Source organism: Gigantopelta aegis, chromosome 7 (assembly GCF_016097555.1).
Source record: "Gigantopelta aegis isolate Gae_Host chromosome 7, Gae_host_genome, whole genome shotgun sequence".
NCBI classification, from domain to species: Eukaryota; Metazoa; Mollusca; class Gastropoda; order Neomphalida; family Peltospiridae; genus Gigantopelta; species Gigantopelta aegis.
Window position 1 is genome coordinate 40,138,686 of NC_054705.1, and position 24,208 is coordinate 40,162,893.

A 24,208-nucleotide genomic window follows, 5' to 3' on the forward strand; every position below is an offset into this window, starting at 1 on the left:
GCACATACCACGGTCTTTGATATACCAGTCGTGGTATACTAGCTGGAACGAGAAATAGCGCAAATGGGCCCACCGACGAGGATCGATCCTCACGACCGCGCATCAAACGAGCGCTCTACCACTGGGCTACGTCCCGCCCGCCTCCCTTGTCAGAGTAATGACTCAGTGGAGAGTTAAGTAGGGAAGACAACAGTGGAGGTATTTCCGTAACACCTAGACGACCACTCGAGTCGAGGCTGCTCATCAATCACGGGAGACAATCCAATGATATAATATTCTGTTTGACAGCCTCGCTATTCATTACCGCCGATTCCAGGGTACTGGTCGTGTGTTGAAGTATGGAGAGATTACCTGCCTTTCTTCTGCTATGTGTTTTACTTATTCTACCTGCAGGTGAGTAGTTAAAGGGACATTCCTGAGTTTGCTGCAATGTTTAAGATGTTATCGACTAACAGACTTTTAACGGCTGTAATTACATATCAAACATATTTTTCTGCATAAAATATTAGTGGCTGTATATTAAACGTTTTTTTGATCGGTCTGATATTTGTACTAGGTTAAATTTCAATTTATTTCCTAAATTATTATTTTTTCGTACGTACGAAATTATTTGAAGACAAAATCCAGTTTGGGTTTCTTACAAATATTAAGACGACCAGAAACATATTGAATATACAGACACTGATATTCTAACCCAGAAAATATATTTAATATGCAAGTTTAATCATAGAAATATTTTATTAGTCGGAAACATCTTACAATGCAGCAAACTCAGGAATGTCTCTTTAATATAGTTAATAATATATGTTATAGTAATAGTAGTAAATAGAGAGAGAGAGAGAGAAGAGAGAGAGAGAGAGAGAGAGAGAGAGAGAGAAAAAGGTACCTAGTTTTGAAGTTGAATAGAAAGGGGAGAAAAAAGAAGAGAGAGGGAAAAAAAAGTACCTATGAAGGAATAGCGTGGAATACAGAACAGTGCAAGTAGTTCGTTATGTTGTCTAGTGATGGTACAGTTGTTATTTTGATTCATAGCCTGCAAAATGCTGCATGATACAAAAAGGTAATGTCAGTTACTAACAAAAAAAGTTATACCAGTGAAACACGATTCAATATGTACTGTATGTACTAAACATTATTGTCCACTGGCCCATTAGTTTCATCTGATAGTGTCGGTAAACTTTTTTTTTAATGATAAAATACGTTATTATATAACATTTAGTGAAATATCTTAAAATATCAGTAAAATAAAAGTGTTATCAGTCACTCAGTGTGTTAGTAAATGTGTTATCGTCACTGTAGAAAGTGTTATCTTCACTGTAAGAAATCCGGAACTATTTTTCTGCTGGCATTTTAAAAATAAAGATAAATTGCCAAAAGTTATATAATAAATAGATAATTTCATGTTTTTTTGTCAAATATGATTTGATCTCGTGAAGTTTGCAATCATAATACACTCGTCGCGCAAGCGTAACTCGTGAGATATGATTGCAAATTTCACTCGATGAGATATAAATCATATTTGACAAAAACCATGAAATATCCTCTATCTAATTTACTTCTTCACTTGGGCGGGATTTAGTTCAGTCGGTTGAGTGATCGCTTGAGGTGCTTGCGTCGCAGGATCGAACCACCTCAGGATCCATTCAACTGATTGTGTTTTTCTCGTTCGAACCAGTACACCACAACTGGTCAAAGGCCGTGGTATGTCCTTTCCTGTCTGTGGGGAAAGTGTATATAAAAGATCCCTTGCTAAATTAAGAAAAATGTAATGGGTTTCCTCTGTTGACTACGAGTCAGAATTACCAAATGTTTGACATTCAATAGCCGATGATTAATTAATCGATGTGTTCTAGGGGTGTCGTTAAACAAAACAAACTTGATGGCTTTTTATTTATTTTAAATTTCCCTTCTCCCCAAAGATTTTGTTATTTCTTTTTGAAGCCTCTCAAATGCAACTCTATGGACGGGGAGGGGGGTTCGGGGAGGCCGGACGTAACCCAGTGGTAAAGCGCTCGCTTGATGCGGGTTTCCTCTCTATGACTGCCAAAATTACCATATGTTTGACATCCAATAGCCGATGATTAATAAATCAATGTGCTCTAGTGGTGTCGTTAAACAAAACAAACTTTTTATTGGTGGCGGGCCAATCTCCAGAACAGTCACTGTCCAGAACAGTGGGTTAGTGGTTAGTGAGAGAGAAGTCGGTGTAGTGGTCTTACGCCTACACACGGAGTCGTTAAACTCGCCCTGGGTGGGAGCCGGTACCGTGGAGTGAACCAATTCAATTCAATTCTTTATTAGCTTTAAGTTTTACAACTCATCAGCATATATACAAAACATAATACAAAACAAATATATATATATATATATATATATATATATATATATATATATATATATATATATATATATATATATATACAATATATACATGTGCACAAAAATGGTGGGTATGGTTTTCTTAAAAGTAATTAGGGATACTAAAAAAAAGGAGAAGTTTTCCTTACTGTAATAGCTGATCTCTAATTTTGTTTGCTTGTACTATATATTTTCCTAGTTTATTAAGTTCTTTTTTGTTACGTGTAGTTAACAGCTGTATAAATAGAAAAACACTTGGCCGCCTGTGATAATACATTTTTATGTACTTATATCGCAAATCTTTGTATTGTGGGCATTATACCAAGTACCTACCAGCCTCAAGTCCGCTGGCTTAACCATTAAATCACTGAGGTCACTTTCTCGCTGTTGATCTTCAAAAATTGGGACGACTGTCAGTAGTTTAATAGAACAGACGTCTGGGTTACGTAACCAGGGTAATCACAGGTCACCGGGTTATTACGTATTGTCGTTATCATCGCGGAATCGTTTACACGGCAACAGCACATTTATAATTCGTTTGCGTTGTCACTGTTAAAAAGTGTGGAAGTGTAAAAAAAAAAAAAAAAACCCACCCCAAAACCCCAAACAAACAAACAAACAACCCCCCCACCCCCCAAAAAACCCCCACACACAACAACAACAAAAAACCCCACACACACCCCAAAAAAAAAGAAACAAAAAACAAAAAAGAATGTTGGATAAGCGATTTATTTGCAGATGTTCGGTTTAAAGAAGAAATCAAGTTACATTATGTATTTATGACCGGCCTCGGTGGCGTCGTGGCAGGCCATCGGTCTACAGGCTGGTAGGTACTGGGTTCGGATCCCAGTCGAGGCATGGGATTTTTAATCCAGATACCGACTCCAAACCCTGAGTGAGTGCTCCGCAAGGCTCAATGGGTAGGTGTAAACCACTTGCACCGACCAGTGATCCATAACTGGTTCAACAAAGGCCATGGTTTGTGCTATCCTGCCTGTGGGAAGCGCAAATAAAAGATCCCTTGCTGCCAATCGGAAGAGTAGCCCATGTAGTGGCGACAGCGGGTTTCCTCTCAAAATCTGTGTGGTCCTGAACCATATGTCTGACGCCATATAATCGTAAATAAAATGTGTTGAGTTCGTCGTTAAATAAAACACTTCTTTCTTTTTTCTTTATGTATTTATGTGTCAAAGCCAGGTTTTTTAAATTGTTTATTTTGTTCATATTACTGGTACTGCTGCTGCTACTGCTACTACTACTACTACTACTACTACTACTACTACTATTACTACTACTACTACTACTACTACTACTAATACTACTACTACTACTATTACTACTACTACTACTACAACTACTACTACTATTACTAACTACTAATTACTAGATGTAACTTAGCACGGGAAAGTTTAGATGGGATATGGAAGGAAGGAAGGAAATGTTTTATTTAACGACGCTCTCAAAACATTTTATTTACGGTTATATGGCGTCAGACATATGGTTAAGGACCACACAGATATAGAGAGAGGAAATCCGCTGTCGCCACTTCATGGGCTACTCTTTTCGATTACCAGCAAGGGATCTTTTATATACACCATCCCATAGACAGGATATCACATACCACCGCCTTTGATGTAGTAGTCGTGGTGCACTGGCTGGAGCGAGAAATAGCCCAATAGGCCCACTGACGAGGATCGATCCTAAACCGACCGCGAATCAAGCGAGCACTTTACCACTGGGCTACGTCCCGCCATTCCGGGCATTTCCTTAAAAATACGACCGTCGTGTACATAGCCTGCCCTCATTAGCCGAGGAAAATACACGGGTGCCGTATATATAGCCACTTCTACGTTAAGCGACAAAGATGGCGGCTTCAATTGTCATTGTATTTATGTAAGGTCTCACTACACAGATCACTTCTGGGTGAGAGTTCATTCATCACGGTCCGCTATAGTTCCTAATTGTGACACATGTTATGGTTCACATATTCACTTCTAGGAAATGGTGAAGAATTAAAACAATATGTATATTTAATGGTAAGCTTTCTGGCTGTATTTTGCCCATGTCATTTTGTAATATTGTGCATCGACCTTTTGGGACATGGGTATATAGCGCAAGAGACAGCCGGAGTGAATCGGTTAATGAACCACCTGTTCGGACCGGTACTACAGCCAGATGCGGTCATATAGCAAAAAACTGAGACGGAAATGTTCTCAATTTTGGAGTGAAAATAAATGCTTATATAATGTATGTTCGCAATGGTGTATGTTGTTAGTGCCAACGAGAACCCGTTCTATTGGCAATCTTCGTTTGAAGTTGGGCAATTTAACATGGGTTTTCAATGGCAGATGACATCTGTGTAGTGAGACCTAATTTATCTATGTACACAATATTCAGCACAATATGTTTTCGGTAGTCAAATCTTCTTGAGAGCAAAAAGATCCATGCGAAGTGTGACATCGGGTAAATACAAAGAAGGCTGTCGGCAGTAGAAATCAAAAGAGAAGAATGGATCAGAACGATTGGAAACTATTAAAACGACTTTGTTTATTATATTATAGATTAGTAGTATTAGTACTACTACTACTAATAATAGTAGTAGTAGTAGTAATAGTAGTAGTAGCAGCAGCAGTAGTAGTACTAGTAGTAGTAGTAGTTTTAGTAGTAGTTTTAGTAATACATTATTATTATTATTATTATTATTGTTGTTGTTGTTATTGTTGTTGTTGTTGTTGTTGTTGTTATTATTATTATTATTACATGTATTTATTTTATTTTATTTTTGTTAAAGGGACATACCGTAGTTTCAACCCGTGAAAATTAACACTAAGATTAGTTAATCTACAAACCTGTAACACATTTGGATAAAGTTACAATTGAGTGAAACATGAGTCTGTGACTTTAAAATGGTGAAATACCCTCTAAAAATAGACTAAAACTCGACTCCATAACTGTTACTTCTCAAACGCACGTGAGTTTTTAAAAATATGAGAAATGCATTTTGTGATATTAAAAAACCCAGGATGATCAAAAAACGCTTCGAATGTACGGAAATTATAATCTAAACAATAAAATCAGTAAGTAAAGTATGATTTAAGTTATCAAAAACGGTTATAATAGTCAACAATATGCGTTAGTGTTTAAAAACTTTAAAGGTATTTCGTTGTCAAAATAATTTGAATAGTAATTATGTAAAATACTTAGGAGTCCCTTTCTTGAAATACTATTCTATACACACTGGCGTAGGAAGGTGCCAAAAAGTGTGTGTGTGTGTCGGGGGGATGGGGGGTGGGGGGCACACACACATATAAATATATGTATAAATATATATTTTTAAAAACATCGCTGCTCCCAAAGTGGGGGGCATATGCCCCCTTGCCCCCCCCCCCCCCCCCCCCCCCCCACACACACACTTCCTACGCCAGTGATATTACACCTCCGTCCGCGCATTGAGACGTCCCTTTATTCACGGAAGCTGTAGAAAGGTTTTGGCGTCTGTGCTGGCACACGCTATTGTAATTTATAGTGGCAGTATTCCTACAGACGGAGAATCATGTTTGCACACAGTGACGACTCCATCATAACTCCTTATGGAATCAATTTTGTGCATAGATGCTAATGGCAGATTCATAATCTTTATGTATATTACGGGTTTTATAACAAACTTTAAACTTGTTTTTCTATTGTTTTACTGATGGGTAGATTAAGGCATATTTTTGTTAATTTTCTTGGAAAAAGACTTTCCTTTTGGGTGAAGTACCTTAAAGGGCTTCGGGTTTTTTGTAGTTTTTTTTTTTTTTTTGGGGGGGGGGGGTGGGGGTTGTTGGTTTTTGTTTATTATTTAACTATCGTAGCTGATCTAGTTTACTTCATAGCATAGAAATGCAAAGAGTAATTGAAAATTAAAAACCACAAAAAAAAAACCCACCAACAAAACAACACAACACAAAAAAAAAAAAAAAAAAAAAATTATAAAAGTAAATAAAGTATAAATTTGAAATAAAATAAAATACAATAAATCGAGGTTCGTTTGTATTCCTGATTTCCTCTCTCCCCACACTCCAATTTCCCCATAATAACGCACCACATAATGTCCAGATTGATTCATAATTATGATAATAGGCGGCGTGCGTGCGGGGGTGGGGATCGTGGGTCGATCCTCCTCCCTGGAACATTTGCTTGCCACAGTCTAGACCCCTCACCCTTGCTGCGTCATTCAACGTCACTTACTGGCTTGGTTCATTTCAGTTATCGAGAAAATGTACTTGTGAGTGGACTGTTATTTGCATACTTTTAAATACTCGTGGATGGACTGTTATTTGCATACTTTTAAATACTCATGGATGGTTATTTACATGCTTTCAAATATTCGTGGATGGACTGTTATTTGCATACTTTTAAATACTCATGGATGGTTATTTGCACACTTTTAAATATTCGTGGATGGACTGTTATTTGCACACTTTTAAATATTCGTGGATGGACTGTTATTTGCACACTTTTAAATATTCGTGGATGGACTGCTATTTGCACACTTTTAAATATTCGTGGATGGACTGCTATTTGCACACTTTTAAATATTCGTGGATGGACTGTTATTTGCACACTTTTAAATACTCGTGGATGGACTGTAATTTGCACACTTTCATATACTCATGGATGGACTGTAATTTGCACACTTTTAAATACTCGTGGAAGGACTGTAATTTGCATACTTTTAAATACTCGTGGATGGACTGTAATTTGCACAGTTTTAAATACTCGTGGATGGACTGTAATTTACATACTTTTAAATATTCGTGGAAGGACTGTAATTTGCACACTTTCATATACTCATGGATGGACTGTAATTTGCACACGTTTAAATACTCGTGGATGGACTGTAATTTGCATACTTTTAAATAGTCGTGGAAGGACTGTAATTTACATACTTTTAAATACTCGTGGAAGGACTGTAATTTGCATACTTTTAAATAGTCGTGGAAGGTCTGTAATTTGCATACTTTTAAATACTCGTGGAAGGACTGTAATTTACATACTTTTAAATACTCGTGGAAGGACTGTAATTTGCATACTTTTAAATACTCGTGGATGGACTGTAATTTGCACACTTTTAAATACTCGTGGATGGACTGTAATTTACATACTTTTAAATATTCGTGGAAGGACTGTAATTTGCACACTTTCATATACTCATGGATGGACTGTAATTTGCACACGTTTAAATAGTCGTGGAAGGACTGTAATTTGCATACTTTTAAATAGTCGTGGAAGGACTGTAATTTACATACTTTTAAATACTCGTGGAAGGACTGTAATTTGCATACTTTTAAATAGTCGTGGAAGGACTGTAATTTGCATACTTTTAAATACTCGTGGAAGGACTGTAATTTACATACTTTTAAATATTCGTTGAAGGACTGTAATTTGCATACTTTTAACTACTCGTGGAAGGACTGTAATTTACATACTTTCAAATACTCATGGATGGACTGTTATTTGCATACTTTTAAATAGTCGTGGAAGGACTGTTATTTGCATACTTTTAAATACTCGTGGAAGGACTGTAATTTGCATACTTTTAAATACTCGTGGAAGGACTGTTATTTGCATACTTTTAAATAGTCGTGGAAGGACTGTTATTTGCATACTTTTAAATAGTCGTGGAAGGACTGTAATTTGCATACTTTTAAATAGTTGTGGAAGGACTGTAATTTACATACTTTTAAATACTCGTGGAAGGACTGTAATTTGCATACTTTTAAATAGTCGTGGAAGGACTGTAATTTGCATACTTTTAAATACTCGTGGAAGGACTGTAATTTACATACTTTTAAATATTCGCTGAAGGACTGTAATTTGCATACTTTTAACTACTCGTGGAAGGACTGTAATTTACATACTTTCAAATACTCATGGATGGACTGTTATTTGCATACTTTTAAATAGTCGTGGAAGGACTGTTATTTGCATACTTTTAAATAGTCGTGGAAGGACTGTAATTTGCACACTTTTAAATACTCGTGGATGGACTGTAATTTGCATACTTTTAAATACTCGTGGATGGACTGTTATTTGCATACTTTTAAATAGTCGTGGAAGGACTGTAATTTGCATACTTTTAAATAGTCGTGGAAGGACTGTAATTTTAATACTTTTAAATACTCGTGGAAGGACTGTAATTTGCATACTTTTAAATACTCGTGGAAGGACTGTAATTTTAATACTTTTAACTACTCGTGGAAGGACTGTAATTTTAATACTTTTAAATACTCGTGGAAGGACTGTAATTTTAATACTTTTAAATACTCGTGGAAGGACTGTAATTTTAATACTTTTAAATACTCGTGGAAGGACTGTAATTTGCATACTTTTAAATACTCGTGGAAGGACTGTAATTTACATACGTGGAAGGACTGTAATTTTCATACTTTTAAATACTCGTGGAAGGACTGTAATTTGCATACTTTTAAATACTCGTGGAAGGACTGTAATTTACATACTTTTAAATACTCATGGAAGGACTGTAATTTACATACTTTTAAATACTCGTGGAAGGACTGTAATTTACATACTTTTAAATACTCGTGGAAGGACTGTAATTTACATACTTTTAAATACTCGTGGAAGGACTGTAATTTTAATACTTTTAAATACTCGTGGAAGGACTGTAATTTACATACTTTTAAATACTCGTGGAAGGACTGTAATTTTACATACTTTTAAATACTCGTGGAAGGACTGTAATTTTAATACTTGGAAGGACTGTAATGTACATACTACTCGTGGAAGGACTGTAATTTACATACTTTTAAATACTCGTGGAAGGACTGTAATTTTAATACTTTTAAATACTCGTGGAAGGACTGTAATTTACATACTTTTAAATACTCGTGGAAGGACTGTAATTTTAATACTTTTAAATACTCGTGGAAGGACTGTAATTTTAATACTTTTAAATACTCGTGGAAGGACTGTAATTTGCACACTTTTAAATACTCGTGGAAGGACTGTAATTTACATACTTTTAAATACTCATGGATGGACTGTTATTTGCATAATTTCAAATACTCGTGGAAGGACTGTAATTTACATACTTTTAAATACTCATGGATGGACTGTTATTTGCATAATTTCAAATACTTGTGGAAGGACTGTTATTTGCACACTTTCAAATATTCCATGGCACCCGGCAATGCCGTGGAGATTTTCGCGGAGTTTTTAATTCTCCACGGCACGTTTTTGGCTGTGGACTATGTTACAATTTATTTTCCACTGCTTGTTTTTCGCCGTGGACGTTTTCTTAATTGCAACTGTTACGAGTTTTCAATATATATTAATTATGTACGTTCATATCTTTAGATAAATGTACTTGTATAAATATCAACAGTAAGTATTAGAAACTCGTATTGATATATATATATATATATATATATATATATATATATATATATATATATATATATATATCTTTTCTGTTGGTTATTAATAAAAATTAATGAGTAAGGTTGGAACACTGTGCAGGTGTCAGTCTGGCGGTGTAAACATATGGCGCATATTCTATGATATCTATTGCCAGATCTGTAGTTGACGTCATCACAGACGCGGTGTGTTTTGATAAATTCGATTCAGTGTGTTTCATTTTGAACTGGCAATTCAATTGTAGCCAGTGCACCACGACTGGTATATCAAAGGCCGTGGTATGTGCTATCCTGTCTGTGGGATGGTGCACATAAAATATCCCTTGCTACTAATGAAAAATATGTAGCGGGTATTCCTCTCTATGACTGTGTCAAAATGACCATGTGCTTGACATCCAGTAGCCGATGAGTGATAGATCAATGTGCTCTGGTGGTGTCGTTTAACAAACAAAAAAAAACCAGCAACTAAAAAAACAACTGAAAAAAACCACCAACTAAATTCAAGTTTTGCACAATTGTAGGTCAACAATGGTGCTATATGGTCACCCTGCAGCCTCCCTCCCACCACCACGACCACCACCATCTCATACATTTTAACGAATTAAACAAATATTGTTTTCCTTACAGATGTACATTTGAAACCTTTCGTTGTGTCCGTGGAGAACGCAGGACGGGCGGCCGGTCTATCGAACCTAGACACCGCCAGCGCCGGGAGAGTGGCGTATTATGGGCCAACACCAAATCCGTCTCCTAGCAAAGCCGTACAGTTCATCTACAGTGGCGTCCCTCCTACTCTGACGTCACTCAACCAAACGTCGTCGTCATCGGAGCAACCAACCATCGTGTCGTCTCAGAGTACGTTAGTCGTCAGTCCCGTCGCCGAGGCGATTCGTCCTTCCGGTGACGCAGCCGCGGTAGTAAAGGGAGTGAACTCTGCCACGCAGACGGCAACGGATGTTAAAATGGCGGCGGCTGTTGCAAAGAGTGGGGGCTATACACGAATGATGAGTTACTTGGAACGATTCTATTCCGCTCTGACGTCAAGAATATCCTCCATGGAGAGGCAGTTGAAGTCGGTTACGAAATCCGTGGAAGGGATTAGGAGTGTTATGCATACAATTACAAAATTACAAAGCGACAGTTTTTCCCTTGTCCAAAAAGTGGAGCAGGAGATAAGAAATTCGGTTTTTCCCCAAAAAACGAGTGTCAAGGTTGCTCCTAAAACCCCACTGCCAACGGAACAGTCTAAGCTGAGCAAAGTACCCCAGGTGAATTATCAAACCGATTCAAATATGATAATATCACCTGCAAATAAACCACCTATCCACAACACAATTTTATCACCTTCTAATAAACGCCCAATCAGTAACAGTGTTTCATCGCTTGTTAATAAGCAACCAATCGACATCATTGTTTCACGACCTGTTAATAAGCAACCAATCGACATCATTGTTTCACGACCTGTTAATAAGCAACCAATCGACATCATTATTTCACGACCTGTTAATAAGAAACCAATCGACATTGTTTCACGACCTGTTAATAAGCAACCAATCGACAACATTGTTTCACGACCTGTTAATAAGAAACCAATAGACATTACTGTTTCATCAACTGTTAATAAAAAGCCAGTTGACATTATTGTTTCATCACTAATGAAAATGCAACCAATCGGCATTCCTGTTTCATCAACAGCTGATAAACAGCCAACCAGCAAGACTGTACCATCAACTATTTATATTCAGCCAACTGGCAACACTGTTTTATCAGCCAGTAATAAACAACCAATTAACAACTATGTTTTCTCAGCTGCATATAAACTACCAGCCAATGCTCCAGCTGATAACACTGTCTCGTCGGGGTCTCGAATGGCAGCCGAGAACATGGTTAGTAGCCACCCAATCGATAGTACTATTTCATCAGCAAACAGTAAAACACCAGTTGGAAGTATAACACCAATCAGCAATACTGTTCCATCGACTGGTAGCAATGATCCAATCAGCAACACTGTTCCATCGACTGATAGTGAAACACCAATCAGTAACATTGTTCCATCGCCTGGTAGCAATGATCCAATCAGCATCACTGTTCCATTGACTGGTAGCAATGATCCAATCAGCAACACTGTTCCATCAACTGGTATTGAAACACCAATCAGCATCACTGTTCCATTGACTGGTGGCAATGTTCCAATCAGCAACACTGTTCCATCGACTGGTGGCACTGTTCCAATCAGCAACACTGTTCCTTCGACAGATAGCAATGTTCCAACCAGCAATACTGTTCCATTGACTGGTGGCACTGTTCCAATCAGCAACACTGTTCCTTCGACAAATAGCAATGTTCCAATCATCAACGCTGTTCCATCTACTGGTAGCAAAACACCAGTCAGCAACACTGTTCCATCTACTGGTAGCAAAACACCAATAAGCAACACTGGTCCATCGACTGGTATTGAAACACTAATCAGTCAGACCGTGTCAGCAGCTGTTAATAAGCCGACAACAGGAAATTCAAATGTCACGCCAATACAAAACGCTGAGGCGAATCAAAATATACCACTCGATCGAATTCCTCCTCAGCTAACTGTAGACAATAAACAGCAAGGACAGCAGCAACAACAGCAGCAACAGCTTATTCAACAGAATCAACAACAACAAGAAACACAGCAGCAGCTGAAAAAACAAGGGAAAAAACAAAAACAAGCACCACGGCCACAGCCATTAGATCATCAACAGTCGATGCAACAAGGACAACAACAACCACCACCACCACCACCACCACCACAACAACAACAACAGCAGCAAACTCGGCAATCACAGTTAAAAGAGGGCAAGATACCCCACTCGCCAGCCAGACAGACGTCAAACACTAATGAGCAAGCAACTCAAGACGCGTACTACACACCTCAGGCACCTGACGCGAGATCCGTACCATCCAAAATGGCCGACTACAGAACATTCCTCAGTGTTCTCAAAGACTTCTGGGAAGCTGCTGGTACTCCTGCCGACCCGAGTCCTCCGAGTGGCTATGTAGCTGGTCCGTCAGCAGAACCTTCGACAGGACATCTAACATCGCCGACGGGCTTCCCCGGTGACGTCGTACATCCTGAAACTGTATCTTCGCAGAGCCAAGGTATAGTAGGAGAATCTCAGACTGTACCAGTACAACCTGAAATAGTTCCAGTACAACCTCAAACAGTTCCAGTACAACCTCAAACAGTTCCAGTACAACCTCAGACAGTTCCAGTTCAACCCCAGACGGTACCAGTACAACCTCAAACTGTTCCACTACAACCTCAGACTGTTCCAGTACAACCTCAGACTGTTCCAGTACAACCTCAGACTGTACCGGTACAACCTCAAATTGTTCCAGCACGACCTCGAACTGTAATGGTACAACCTAAACCGGTACGCATACAACCTGAGCCAGTTCCTGTTCAGGATTACTCTGGACCCATAGACATTGAATTTTATAATCCGGCAGAACTTAACACGACGCCCACAGACCCTCAGACACATGGTTATATGGAAGCAATGGACACTTATAATCCACGTTTCCCTCCACGACCCGATGTGGGAACTTTGCCGTCGGGTCCCCAGGCGAATCTGAACCCGAACCATGGCGGGGAGGTGCCCGAGCTGGGGATGTTCGACTTCTTCAACATGTTGTCCACCATGATGGTTCCAGGCATGGGCCCGACCACAACCACGAAGCAGCCGACACCCCCCGTTTACGACAGGAAGTCCGCGGAAAAGATGAGACTCATGGCAAGCATTTTAGAGGTAAGAGAAAACATAAGCGTACGAGACGGAGGCGGGCGGGGGTGGGGCTGGCATTGGGAGTGACAGGATTGGTGGCGGGGTTAGGGGTGGCAACTGATCCCCTAGTGTTGAAGCAAATCCAAAAATTCGGGCAAAAACGATAGAGATATTCTGGCAAAATGTACTAACCTGAGACCTTTTCACCATGTATTTCCATCATCTCACCCGCAATATTAGTTGTAATCCATGTAAAAATGTGTAGTGCTTCGTGTTCAACCCTATATAGCTGTTTGACAGTAATGCTAATATAAACAAAAAATGCTGTTATCCAGATTCTGGCCTCTTCGTTTAATTCGGACAAAAAGCAGCTTGCTCCCCTCCCCCTTTACAAAAATGGAAGCCCGAATGCACAGAGAGAGAGAGAGAGAGAGAGAGAGAGAGAGAGAGAGAGAGAGAGAGAGAGAGAGAGAGAGAGAGAGAGAGAGAGAGAGAGAGAGAGAGCCCTCCACCCACTCACCCACCCACCCCAAAAAACCCGGCCATAAAGCAAAAACAATCAAAAACAAACAAACAACTCCACATTTGCATTGATAACTAATGGCATAGACGGGATTTCATATTGGCAGAAGGGACAGGGGTACCCCACCTTTAAACTATATTTTTAATTCATGCATCTGTCCCACTGGAAAATGTTTAACATCGAGTAGCCGATGATTAATAAATCAATGTGCTCTAGTGTTGTCGTTAAACAAATTTTTTTTTTTTCATAGACAGGTTCGCTTAACAACCATTGGCGTGGCCAGAATTTTATATTGGAGGGTATTAACGGAACATTATAGGCACGTGAATCAGCTGTCAAAAGGGTATCTCAATGTGTGTGTGTGTGGGGGGGGGGGGGGGAGGCAGGGCAGGGGATGAAAGAAGAAAACAATAGGCACTTGAATATCTTTAGGGGGTACGGGCCCCCTGGTCCCCCAGCCTATGCACCCACTTTGGAAGAAATACGATCCTAACTCTATATCGTGAGTGTTAATTTCAGCTGTTACATGTGTTTTGAGGCGACAGTCAAATATAAAAAATGACGGGTGAAAAAAAAGACAGAGAGAGAGATGTTACTGAGAGGCATACCCCCCCCCCCCCCCCCCCACCCCACCCCCGTCCATAACCATCATTCTACAATTCAGTAGCGTCGGAAGCAATTAAAACTTGGTACGGCCATGGAAGCAATGTACGTGAATATGATAAGATCTATAATATGCGAGCACCTATGGAAGAGAAAAAAAAGTTCCTGGCCCCAAAAGTAGTACGGCTATCGACGTACCGGCCGTACCGCTTCCGACGCACCTTGTACATGCGCCATACAATGATTGCAAACACCTGAGACGCATTTCCGCGCCGGCGTGCTTGAACATTAAATTCGATACAAGCACGAAAATGTGTCACACCACATCATCAGTGGGCGTATTTCGTGACGGGTCGTGCCACGACTGTCAGTAAAATTTACGTCCATAAATTAGCTTTCGTGTATCGAATTAGTCTATATTTAACACGTCTGTCAAAGACAAACGTAGGTAAATGCCATGTCCGTGTTTATTTCGTAAACAATAAACGTATTGTATTTTATAACGACTGGACATAATTTATTGCTGGGCTTGGGTTCAATCTGCCCGAAGGTGCAAGCACGCTCTACTAGGACCGCATAGAGTCTGTCTCTCCATGACAGCTTAACGACCAAGACTAGAAACATAGTTCCACATTTATAATAGTACTTTATAACCATTATTAACAGGTGTCGGAAGCGATGATTGGAGTGAGGCAGTTTTTTTTTTTTTAAAGTTATTCTTTTCTTTAGAGACATCGGCAGAGCACAGTGATTTATTAATACATCGGTGAGGGGGCGGAACGTAGACCAGCGGTAAAGTACTCGACTGGTGTGTGGTCGGTCTGGGATCGATCCCTGTTGGTGGGATCAGTGGGTTATTTCTCGTTACAGCCAGTGCACTATGACTGGTATATCAAAAGCCATGGTATGTGCTGCCCTGTCTGTGGGATGGTGCATATATAAGATCACTTGCTACTAATGAAAAAAAAAATGTAGCGAGTTTCCTCTCTAGGACTACATGTCCAAATTCCCAAATGTTTGATATCCAGTAGTCGATGACTAATATATCAATGTGTTCTAGTGGCGTCGTTAAACAAAACAAACTTTTTTTCATGAAAGCCCCTATCCTATTTCTAATGTCCCCCTTGCCGTTTATCTGACTAGTTTGAAAGCTAATCGGCGATAATAAATGGATTAGAATTGATATTACGTTTTTTTTTACGTATTCTTCTCTTTTTTTTCAGGCCTTCTTTTGAAGATACCACGGCAGACGATACCAATTCGTTACATCGATGGTTATCATGGAAACGATAAATATCAACATCCAGATATATTATTTTTGTATACTTATTTAAATATTGAAAACCTTGTAACATTGTACATATAATTATTATATTGAGTGTTGGATGGGGTGGGGGAGTAAGAGGTAACGAGTGCTACACTCCCCCACTACCCATTCCAGGGAAGCAAGGACAATGCAAGTTTCTCTCTTTCCACTTTTTCGAAACAATGTATTAGAATACGTGTCTGAACCTTTAAAGGATATAGACACGTGAATAAAGTTTAAGTCTATTAAAATACCATTAAAACTTGAAAGGTCACAAGTTATATTAATGAGGTTGTGAGAAATGATTCCAAATCGGTTGATGGTTCTGTGGAATTGATCATCATTAGGTCCGATAACATCTCTTTTTTAGAATAAATCTCGCCTGGAAAAATTCAGGAGAGTGGCAAATTGAATTTTTAAAAACATTTTTTAAAAACGTATGTGAATGCACACTTAGCACTATTTCAGGAGAGTGATCTTCAGCTCTCCTTAATTTTGCCCATGATGAAGAATTTGCCTTTAATAATTTTGTCTGAAATATACGAAATGTTTGGATACCACACTAACCAAAATAAAAGTGCGTTTCAAAAATCAAACATTGGTTTTTAAATGTGACGTCAGTGACCGTTAAAATGCACTTTTGTTGTTTTTGATTTAGATGGTGGCATAATTCTAGGAACATTTGTGTGGGGTGGAGAGAGGGGTTTTTCTTATGTTGAAAACGGCCTGGTCCTAGTATAAACAGCGGGCCGGGGTGTGGGTACAGTGGTTATCAAGATGGCTGGTATTTTCGTCCTAGTTGATATTTATTACAACACAGGGGAGGAATTGCCCTGCCCTTCGCTAGAAACAGCCTTGAAATAACTTCGATTTCACCGGGGGACAAAAATGCATTGCCATTACTTCTTGTTTTTTAAAGTTGTGCCCACTCCTCCCAAGGATAAATCTTATAAATTGTTATATTTTTATTGATGTATAAAGGTGATAAATTGAAGTAATAAATTTATATAAAAAGGCACTGGTTTTGTAATTTAAAAAAATGCAGTTGCAGCTGTTAGAAGAACAGCAAGTGCATGCGTGCGCACGCGCAATTATACACACATACCAGGCGCGTGTAGGATGTATTGTATAAAATGTAATGTTTGGCAGTAGTGTAGGCCATTTTGATTTTTCTCTGATGTAATCGCTAATAGATGGTTTAAATGGATTTCATAATTCCTAATATCTATGCCCAGGCTAAAAACAAACATGTTAGATTTATTGCAAAGCAAGTTACTATCAAAATATAAATAATGGGAATATTGGCGGCCATCTTGAAATTTATATGATGTAATTCAAAAACACTCTTGTACATCGTTAAAGTGGATTTCTTAACCACAAAACCTATGACAGACACAAAAGCAAGTGGGGGAGGCTGCTCAAGCTAATTTGTTAACATATTTTCCAGGGGAGTATGGGCTGCATGGCTCCACACCCCCACCCCCCTGAAATTTTGCTCTCTGCAGGCTAGACCCCTGCATAAATTCCTGAACAAGCGCCTGAAAAGTATCATCTTAGATATATTGTATATATTGTGAAGCAAGACATTAAAAGCATACATTTTAGGGAATGTTGGTGGTACAAGCCATATTGTATGTTATTCCGAGGCCCAGTTTCACAAAACATCGTAAGCCTAGTTTTGCACGTAAACGTAAATCTACGACTAAACCACAATTCTTATTACTATTATAATATAACAAATATAGTTAGAAATACAAATATTTAATTTTCTTTTGTCCTTAAAATGCTCCATTTTCCTTAATGATGTAATTTTCTTCGTGAAATAGATGCCAAACAAATGTATGCCCGGTATAACTGCTAGTCGCAGACGTAAACTTACGATGTTTTGTGAAATTGCCCCAGACTAATCTAATAAATGTTTAAATGGATTCTTAGATACCCAAAATTTTAAACTAGAAACCGAAATTGTCATCCTAGGTTTAATATGGTGCAAGTTACAACATTTAAAGGATCTTGAGGTCGGATCAAACTTTGATATAAAAAGAAGAGTCAGGATGAGTTGAAATTTCCATCCTAACACTGGTTCATGAACATAAAACAACATAGCGAGTCTCATTAAAATCGAAGGTGGTCATGCAGATTCCACCCTGTTTTTTTTATTGATATGTAATGTCTACTATATTTGCGTTGTCAATAGGTCACGTCCCGAATTTCGTTTCACGAAAACAGTTCAAAAGAGCGGCAAACCCCGGAAACATGCTTTAATTTAAACGGCTCAATCACATTAAGAATGAAAGCTTATTTCCTCTTATATGTCACGACAGGGTATCATGAGGTCAAGCTGTCACGTGTATGATTTTTATTACAATAATTAATACAAACGTTTTTCCTGTTAGGCAGTTCCTCGAAAGGTCAACACGGTGTGGAATTTAGGAAGATCAATTTGTATCCGTGCATCCGTTTGAATGAAATCTGTGACATAGCAGGCGTACAAATCCATACAGATTTTATATAAAATAAAATAAATATATATATATTTCTTTTTTCTTTGTCGTTGACCAAAATTCAGAAAAATTGACAAATTTAATACATAATTATAATTTCTTTGAAAGAAGAAAAAAAACATTGCTAGCATGCTTGACATAATATCTGTTATATTTCTGAAGATCGGTATCTTACGTGATCTTATTTTTGAAAATCATTTAAAACTTGTGTACTTGGTGTCGTTTGAATGAAAAATGTGAAATAGTCATTTTAATAATCTATAAAGCTTTTTAAAATATTATTTTCTGTCGTTGAGTACATAATACAGCTTTTGACATACCAATTGTTGGGAACGGTTAACGAACGGTTAACATAGAGCAGACCATTCCATGAGTAGTAGTACTGAACCAAATAACACCCGGCTGGGTCAAAGTTAAGGTTCGGGTGCACCCAACGTTTGATAGAGCTGTTAATCGTGCCATTGGTGATAAATGTAAGTGTTTGTTGTACAAAAACATTAATTTCATTTTGGGGGAAAATGTATGCAATTATATTTCATCTAGTACCACTGTGTCAAGTAGCCTTGTGAAAAAAAAGAAAGTACTACAACTTTGTGCGCAACTAGGGTAGTCGTAGACGCTACCCATTACCTCTGAAATGAGCAGCTTGATCCCCATTTTTTAAAATTCACTTTAAGGGTGAGGGGTGGTAGTATTTATATCGGTGGTGTTTATGTGGATTAATACGCTGCATGTAGGAGTTTTAGCCATACGTGTTACTATTGTCGTCTATGGGATTTGATTTGGTAGTATACACCCTAGAGCACATATGTGTATCATCGGCAATTGGATGTCAAACATTTCATAATTCTGACACATAGTCTTCAGTTAAAGTCTGTTTTAACGATACAGCTAATTAATCATTGGCTATTTGAGGTCAAACATGTCATAATTCACGGTGGCAAAGGGTAACCAGCACTGTATATGTTTATGGGACAACCACATTGTCTATGAGTCATGTTATCATAATTTCATGTTGAAAATTGCTCACCTGCAGTAACCATTTATTGCCAAATGCGGTAATAATATCTGGGACAAGCAAATGTTTAGTTCAGCAGCATGGCTAAAGACATCAGTCAAACAAAGACTCTCAGACCAGTTTTTACAGAATTGGCAAAGAGACATTTCAAAATCCAATACAGGTTTAACTTACACACTATTTAAAGAGAACTTAGTGTTTGAAACACATCTCAATATACTTGATAAAACTAAGTGTAATACATTTCTTAGATTTCGTATAGTTAACCACTTTTTACCTATTGAAACAGGAAGATGGACCAATATTTTATATGAAAACAGGAAATGTATCTATTGTACTGTTCATGATGCTGGTGATGAATTTCACTACTTATTTATATGTACAAAATTTAGAGAAGATAGATGTAAATATATTCACAAATATTATTTTACAAGACCAAATGTAAACAAATTTAAGTAGCTTTTTAATTGTAAAAATATACGCACCCTTAGAAACATGTGTAGATTTATAACTATTATCAACAAACATTTCTGTTCCTCCTAAGACATCCATTATTTACAGTTTATGATTATTTGTTTTCAAACCCTGTCATCTTGATGCTATTATATTATATTATTTGTATTCGTCAAATGCCATCGAACGATGTCCCCGAGTGTAATAAAGTTCTGTTTTGTTTTGGTAAAGTGCAGTGGATATATGGTACCGCGCACACATTAATCCCATCCACTAAAGTCGGAGCTTTCTGATGAACTTTGGAATAATTGCATCTATAGTTCCATTCATCTGACTTGATGGAAAGGCTGTATCCATGTCTAACCTAATAGACCCCAAATGATACTAATTCAGTCATAGCAATTTAAAGGTAAAAACAACTCACTAATTTGCCAATAGAAAAAAAAGAAGAAAGAACTGTTTTATTTAACAACGCACTCAACACATTTTACTTACGGTTACATGGCGTCATACATATGGTTATGGGCCACACAGATATTGAGAGAGGAAACCCGATGTCGCCACCTCATGGGCTACTCTTTTTGATTAGCAGCAAGGGATCTTTTATATGCACCATCTAACAGACAAGGTAGTACATACCACGGCCTTTGATATGCCAGTGGAGGCGCACTGGCTGGAACGAGAAATAGCCAAATGGACCCACCGACGGGGATCGATCCCAGACCGACCGCGCATCGAGCGAGCGCTTTACCACTGGGCTACGTCCCGCCCCTAATTTGCCAATAGATGCTAATACTCCAACCAAAATAACAATGCAAGCTACACGCGGATATCGGTAATGAAGCTGACAATGGTATGTGGTATGTGGCTACGGTAAAATATATAACATGGTGGTGACATCAGCCGTTTTCTAACAGTACCAACTGACTGAATGGCATGATCGCCTCTTTTATTTTGTTACTAATACACCAGTAACTGAGTTAGTACACGGGCACCAGCTAACCTTTGTACGACACTGAAATGCCAGGAGGTGATTCAGGAGGGTGTTGAATACTGTAGGTACTCTTCTTAAACAGTACATCCTCTCTCGGGGAGGGAGGGGTGGGGGACGTAACCCAGTGGTAAAGCGTTCTCTTAATGCACGGTCGGTCTAGGATTGAACCCCGTCGGTGGACACATTGGGCTATTTCTCGTTCCAGCCAGTGCTCCACAACTGATTTAACAAAGGCCGTGGTATGTACTATCCTGTCTGTCGGATGGACAAATCATGCATCCACCCCTGGAAGAAAAAGGAAATGTTTTATTTAACGACGCACACTGAACACATTGTATTTACGGTTATATGGCGTCGGACATATGGTTAAGGACCACACAGATATTGAAGGAGGAAACCCGCTGTCGCCACTTCATGGGCTACTCTTTTTTATTAACAGCAAGGAATCTTTTATGTGCACCATCCCACAGACAGGATAGCACATACTACTTTGATGTACTAGTCGTGGTGCACTGGCTGGAGCGAGAGATAGCCCAATGGGCCCACTGATGGGGATCGATCCCAAACCGACCGCGCATCAAGCGAGCGTTTTACCACTGGGCTACGTTCCGCTCCTCGCATCCACCCCTGGATGCACGTGTTTAAAGTTAAAGTTTAAAATTTGTTTTCTTTAACGACACTGCTAGAGCACATTGATTTATTAACCATAGGCTATTGGATGTCAACATTTGGTAATTCTGACATATACTATAGTTGTAGAAAGGAAACCTGCTACATTTTTCCATTAGTAGCGAAGGATATTTTAGTCACCGTACCTAGAAAGGATGGTACATACCACAGCCTTTGGTATACATGATGTGATACACTGGCTGGAACGTGAAATGGCCCAATGGACCCACCTACGCGGATTGATCCTAGACATATTGCAAATTAGGCGATCCTGTACACCTACAGGGCTTCTAGAACCTTTTTTTTTTTAAATCCACTAGACATGGGATCAGTTATTTAAAAAATTTACTAGCCACAATTAAAAATTCAATAGCCCTATTTTACTTTAATAATAGCAATAATGAGATATGTCACCTAAAGGGTGAGATAGAGCTTAAATTGACTTAACTATACCATTTGACTTCGGGTTTTTTCACTAGCCATTGGACATGGCAATAGTAGTTATTTACTAGCCCAACATTGAATACCACTAGCCATGGGAGTGGGGCTACCATAATCTAGAAGCCCTGTCTGGCATGGCAATAGTAGTTATTTACTAGCCCAACACTGAATATCACTAGCCATGGAGTGGGGCTACCATAATCTAGAAGCCCTGTCTGGCATGGCAATAGTAGTTATTTACTAGCTCAAAACTAAATATCACTAGCCATGGGAATGGGGCTACCATAATCTAGAAGCCCTGTCTGGCATGGCAATAGTAGTTATTTACTAGCCCAACACTGAATATCACTAGCCATGGGAGTGGGACTACCATAATCTAGAAGCCCTGTCTGGCATGGCAGTAGTAGTTATTTACTAGCCCAACACTGAATATCACTAGCCATGGAAGTGGGACTACCATAATCCAGAAGCCCTGTCTGGCACGGCAATAGTAGTTATTTACTAGCCCAACACTGAATATCACTAGCCATGGGAGTGGGACTAACATAATCTAGAAGCCCTGTCTGGCACGGCAATAGTAGTTATTTACTAGCCCAACACTCAATATCACTAGCCATGGGAGTGGGGCTACCATAATCTAGAAGCCCTGTCTCGCATGGCAGTATTAGTTATTTACTAGCCCAACATTGAATATCACTAGCCATGGGAGCGGGGCTACCATAATCTAGAAGCCCTGTCTCGCATGGCAATAGTAGTTATTTACTAGCCCAACACTGAATATCACTAGCCATGGAAGTGGGACTACCATAATCTAGAAGCCCCGTCTGGCATGGCAATAGTAGTTATTTACTACCCCAACACTGAATATCACTAGCCATGGGAATGGGACTAACATAATCCAGAAGCCCTGTCTGGCATGGCATTAGTAGTTATTTACTAGCCCAACACTGAATATCACTAGCCATGGGAGTGGGACTACCATAATCTAGAAGCCCTGACATATGTGTATTCATGGGGTCGGTTGTTCAAAAATTAGTGATCATAACCAGTGGTTGAGTAAAGTTTGTTTTATTTAACGACGCCGCTAGAGCACATTGATTTTTTTTCTTATCATCGGCTATTAGACGTCAAACATGGTCATTCTGACACTGTTTTTAGAGGAAACCCGCTGTCGCCACATAGGCTACTCTTTTTACGACAGGCAGCAAGGGATCTTTTATTTGCGCTTCCCACAGGCAGGATAGCACAAACCATGGCCTTTGTTGAACCAGTTATGGATCACTGGTCGGTGCAAGTGGTTTACACCTAACCATTGAGCCTTGTGGAGCACTCACTCAGGGTTTGGAGTCGGTATCTCGATTAAAAATCCCATGCCTCGACTGAGATCCGAACCCAGTACCTACCAGCCTGTAGACCAATGGCCTGCCATGACGCCACCGAGGCTGGTCCCAGTGGTTGAGAGACGTTTTCAAAACCAAGGACTGAATCAATACAAATAATAATTGTGAAGTCATAATGTGGAGTGGCAGTCCTCTGTGGCAGTGAAAGAATGAATAAATTAATGAATGTTTAACGAAAAGTTAAAATTTGTTTTGTTTAACGACACCACTGGAGCACATTGATTTATTAATCATCGGCTATTGGATGTCAAACATATGGTAATACTGACATATAGTCTTAGAAAGGGAGGAAGGAAGGAAATGTTTTATTATCCGACACACTCAACACATTTTATTTACAGTTATATGCTGTTGGACATATAGTTAAAGACCACACAGATATTGAGAGGAAACCTGATGTCACCAGTTCATAGGCTACTCTTTTTGATTAGCAGTAAGGAATCTTTTATATGCACCATCCCACAGCAAGGATAGCATGTATCATGGCCTTTGATATACTGCGTGGTGCACTGGTTGGAACAAGAAATAGCCCACTGGACCACAGACAGGAATCGATCCTAAACTGACCTTGCATCAAGCGAGCGCTTTACCAATGGGGTATGTTCTGCCCCAAAATGTTTAACGACATCCCAGTACAAAATACACATTCGTTATACACATTTGCTATGGAGTGTGAAACAAAGGTATGTATACGAATGGGATTAAATTAAAAATCAAACTTGTATTAAGTAAAGGGTCTCCTCAAGAGTGGCTGCCC

The 24,208-nt window shown here is 38.9% G+C and overlaps 1 protein-coding gene across 1 annotated transcript; it reads left to right on the forward strand.

Moving 5' to 3' along the window:
• Window positions 1–310: 310 nt before the first annotated feature.
• Window positions 311–16,987, forward strand: LOC121376738 (mucin-17-like). Its single transcript, XM_041504504.1, has 3 exons — window positions 311–393; window positions 10,407–13,564; window positions 15,890–16,987. Exons 1-3 carry the CDS (start codon window positions 339–341, stop codon window positions 15,899–15,901), a joined length of 3,225 nt encoding a protein of 1,074 aa, XP_041360438.1. The 5' UTR covers window positions 311–338; the 3' UTR covers window positions 15,902–16,987.
• The last annotated feature ends 7,221 nt before the right edge of the window (window positions 16,988–24,208 follow it).

Excerpts from the sequence above, each read along its gene's own strand:
- LOC121376738 (XM_041504504.1), top strand. The coding sequence starts at position 339 with ATGGAGAGATTACCTGCCTTTCTTCTGCTATGTGTTTTACTTATTCTA. Across the intron at positions 394-10,406 it reads TTTACTTATTCTACCTGCAG|ATGTACATTTGAAACCTTTC; the intron begins GTGAGTAGTTAA and ends TTTTCCTTACAG.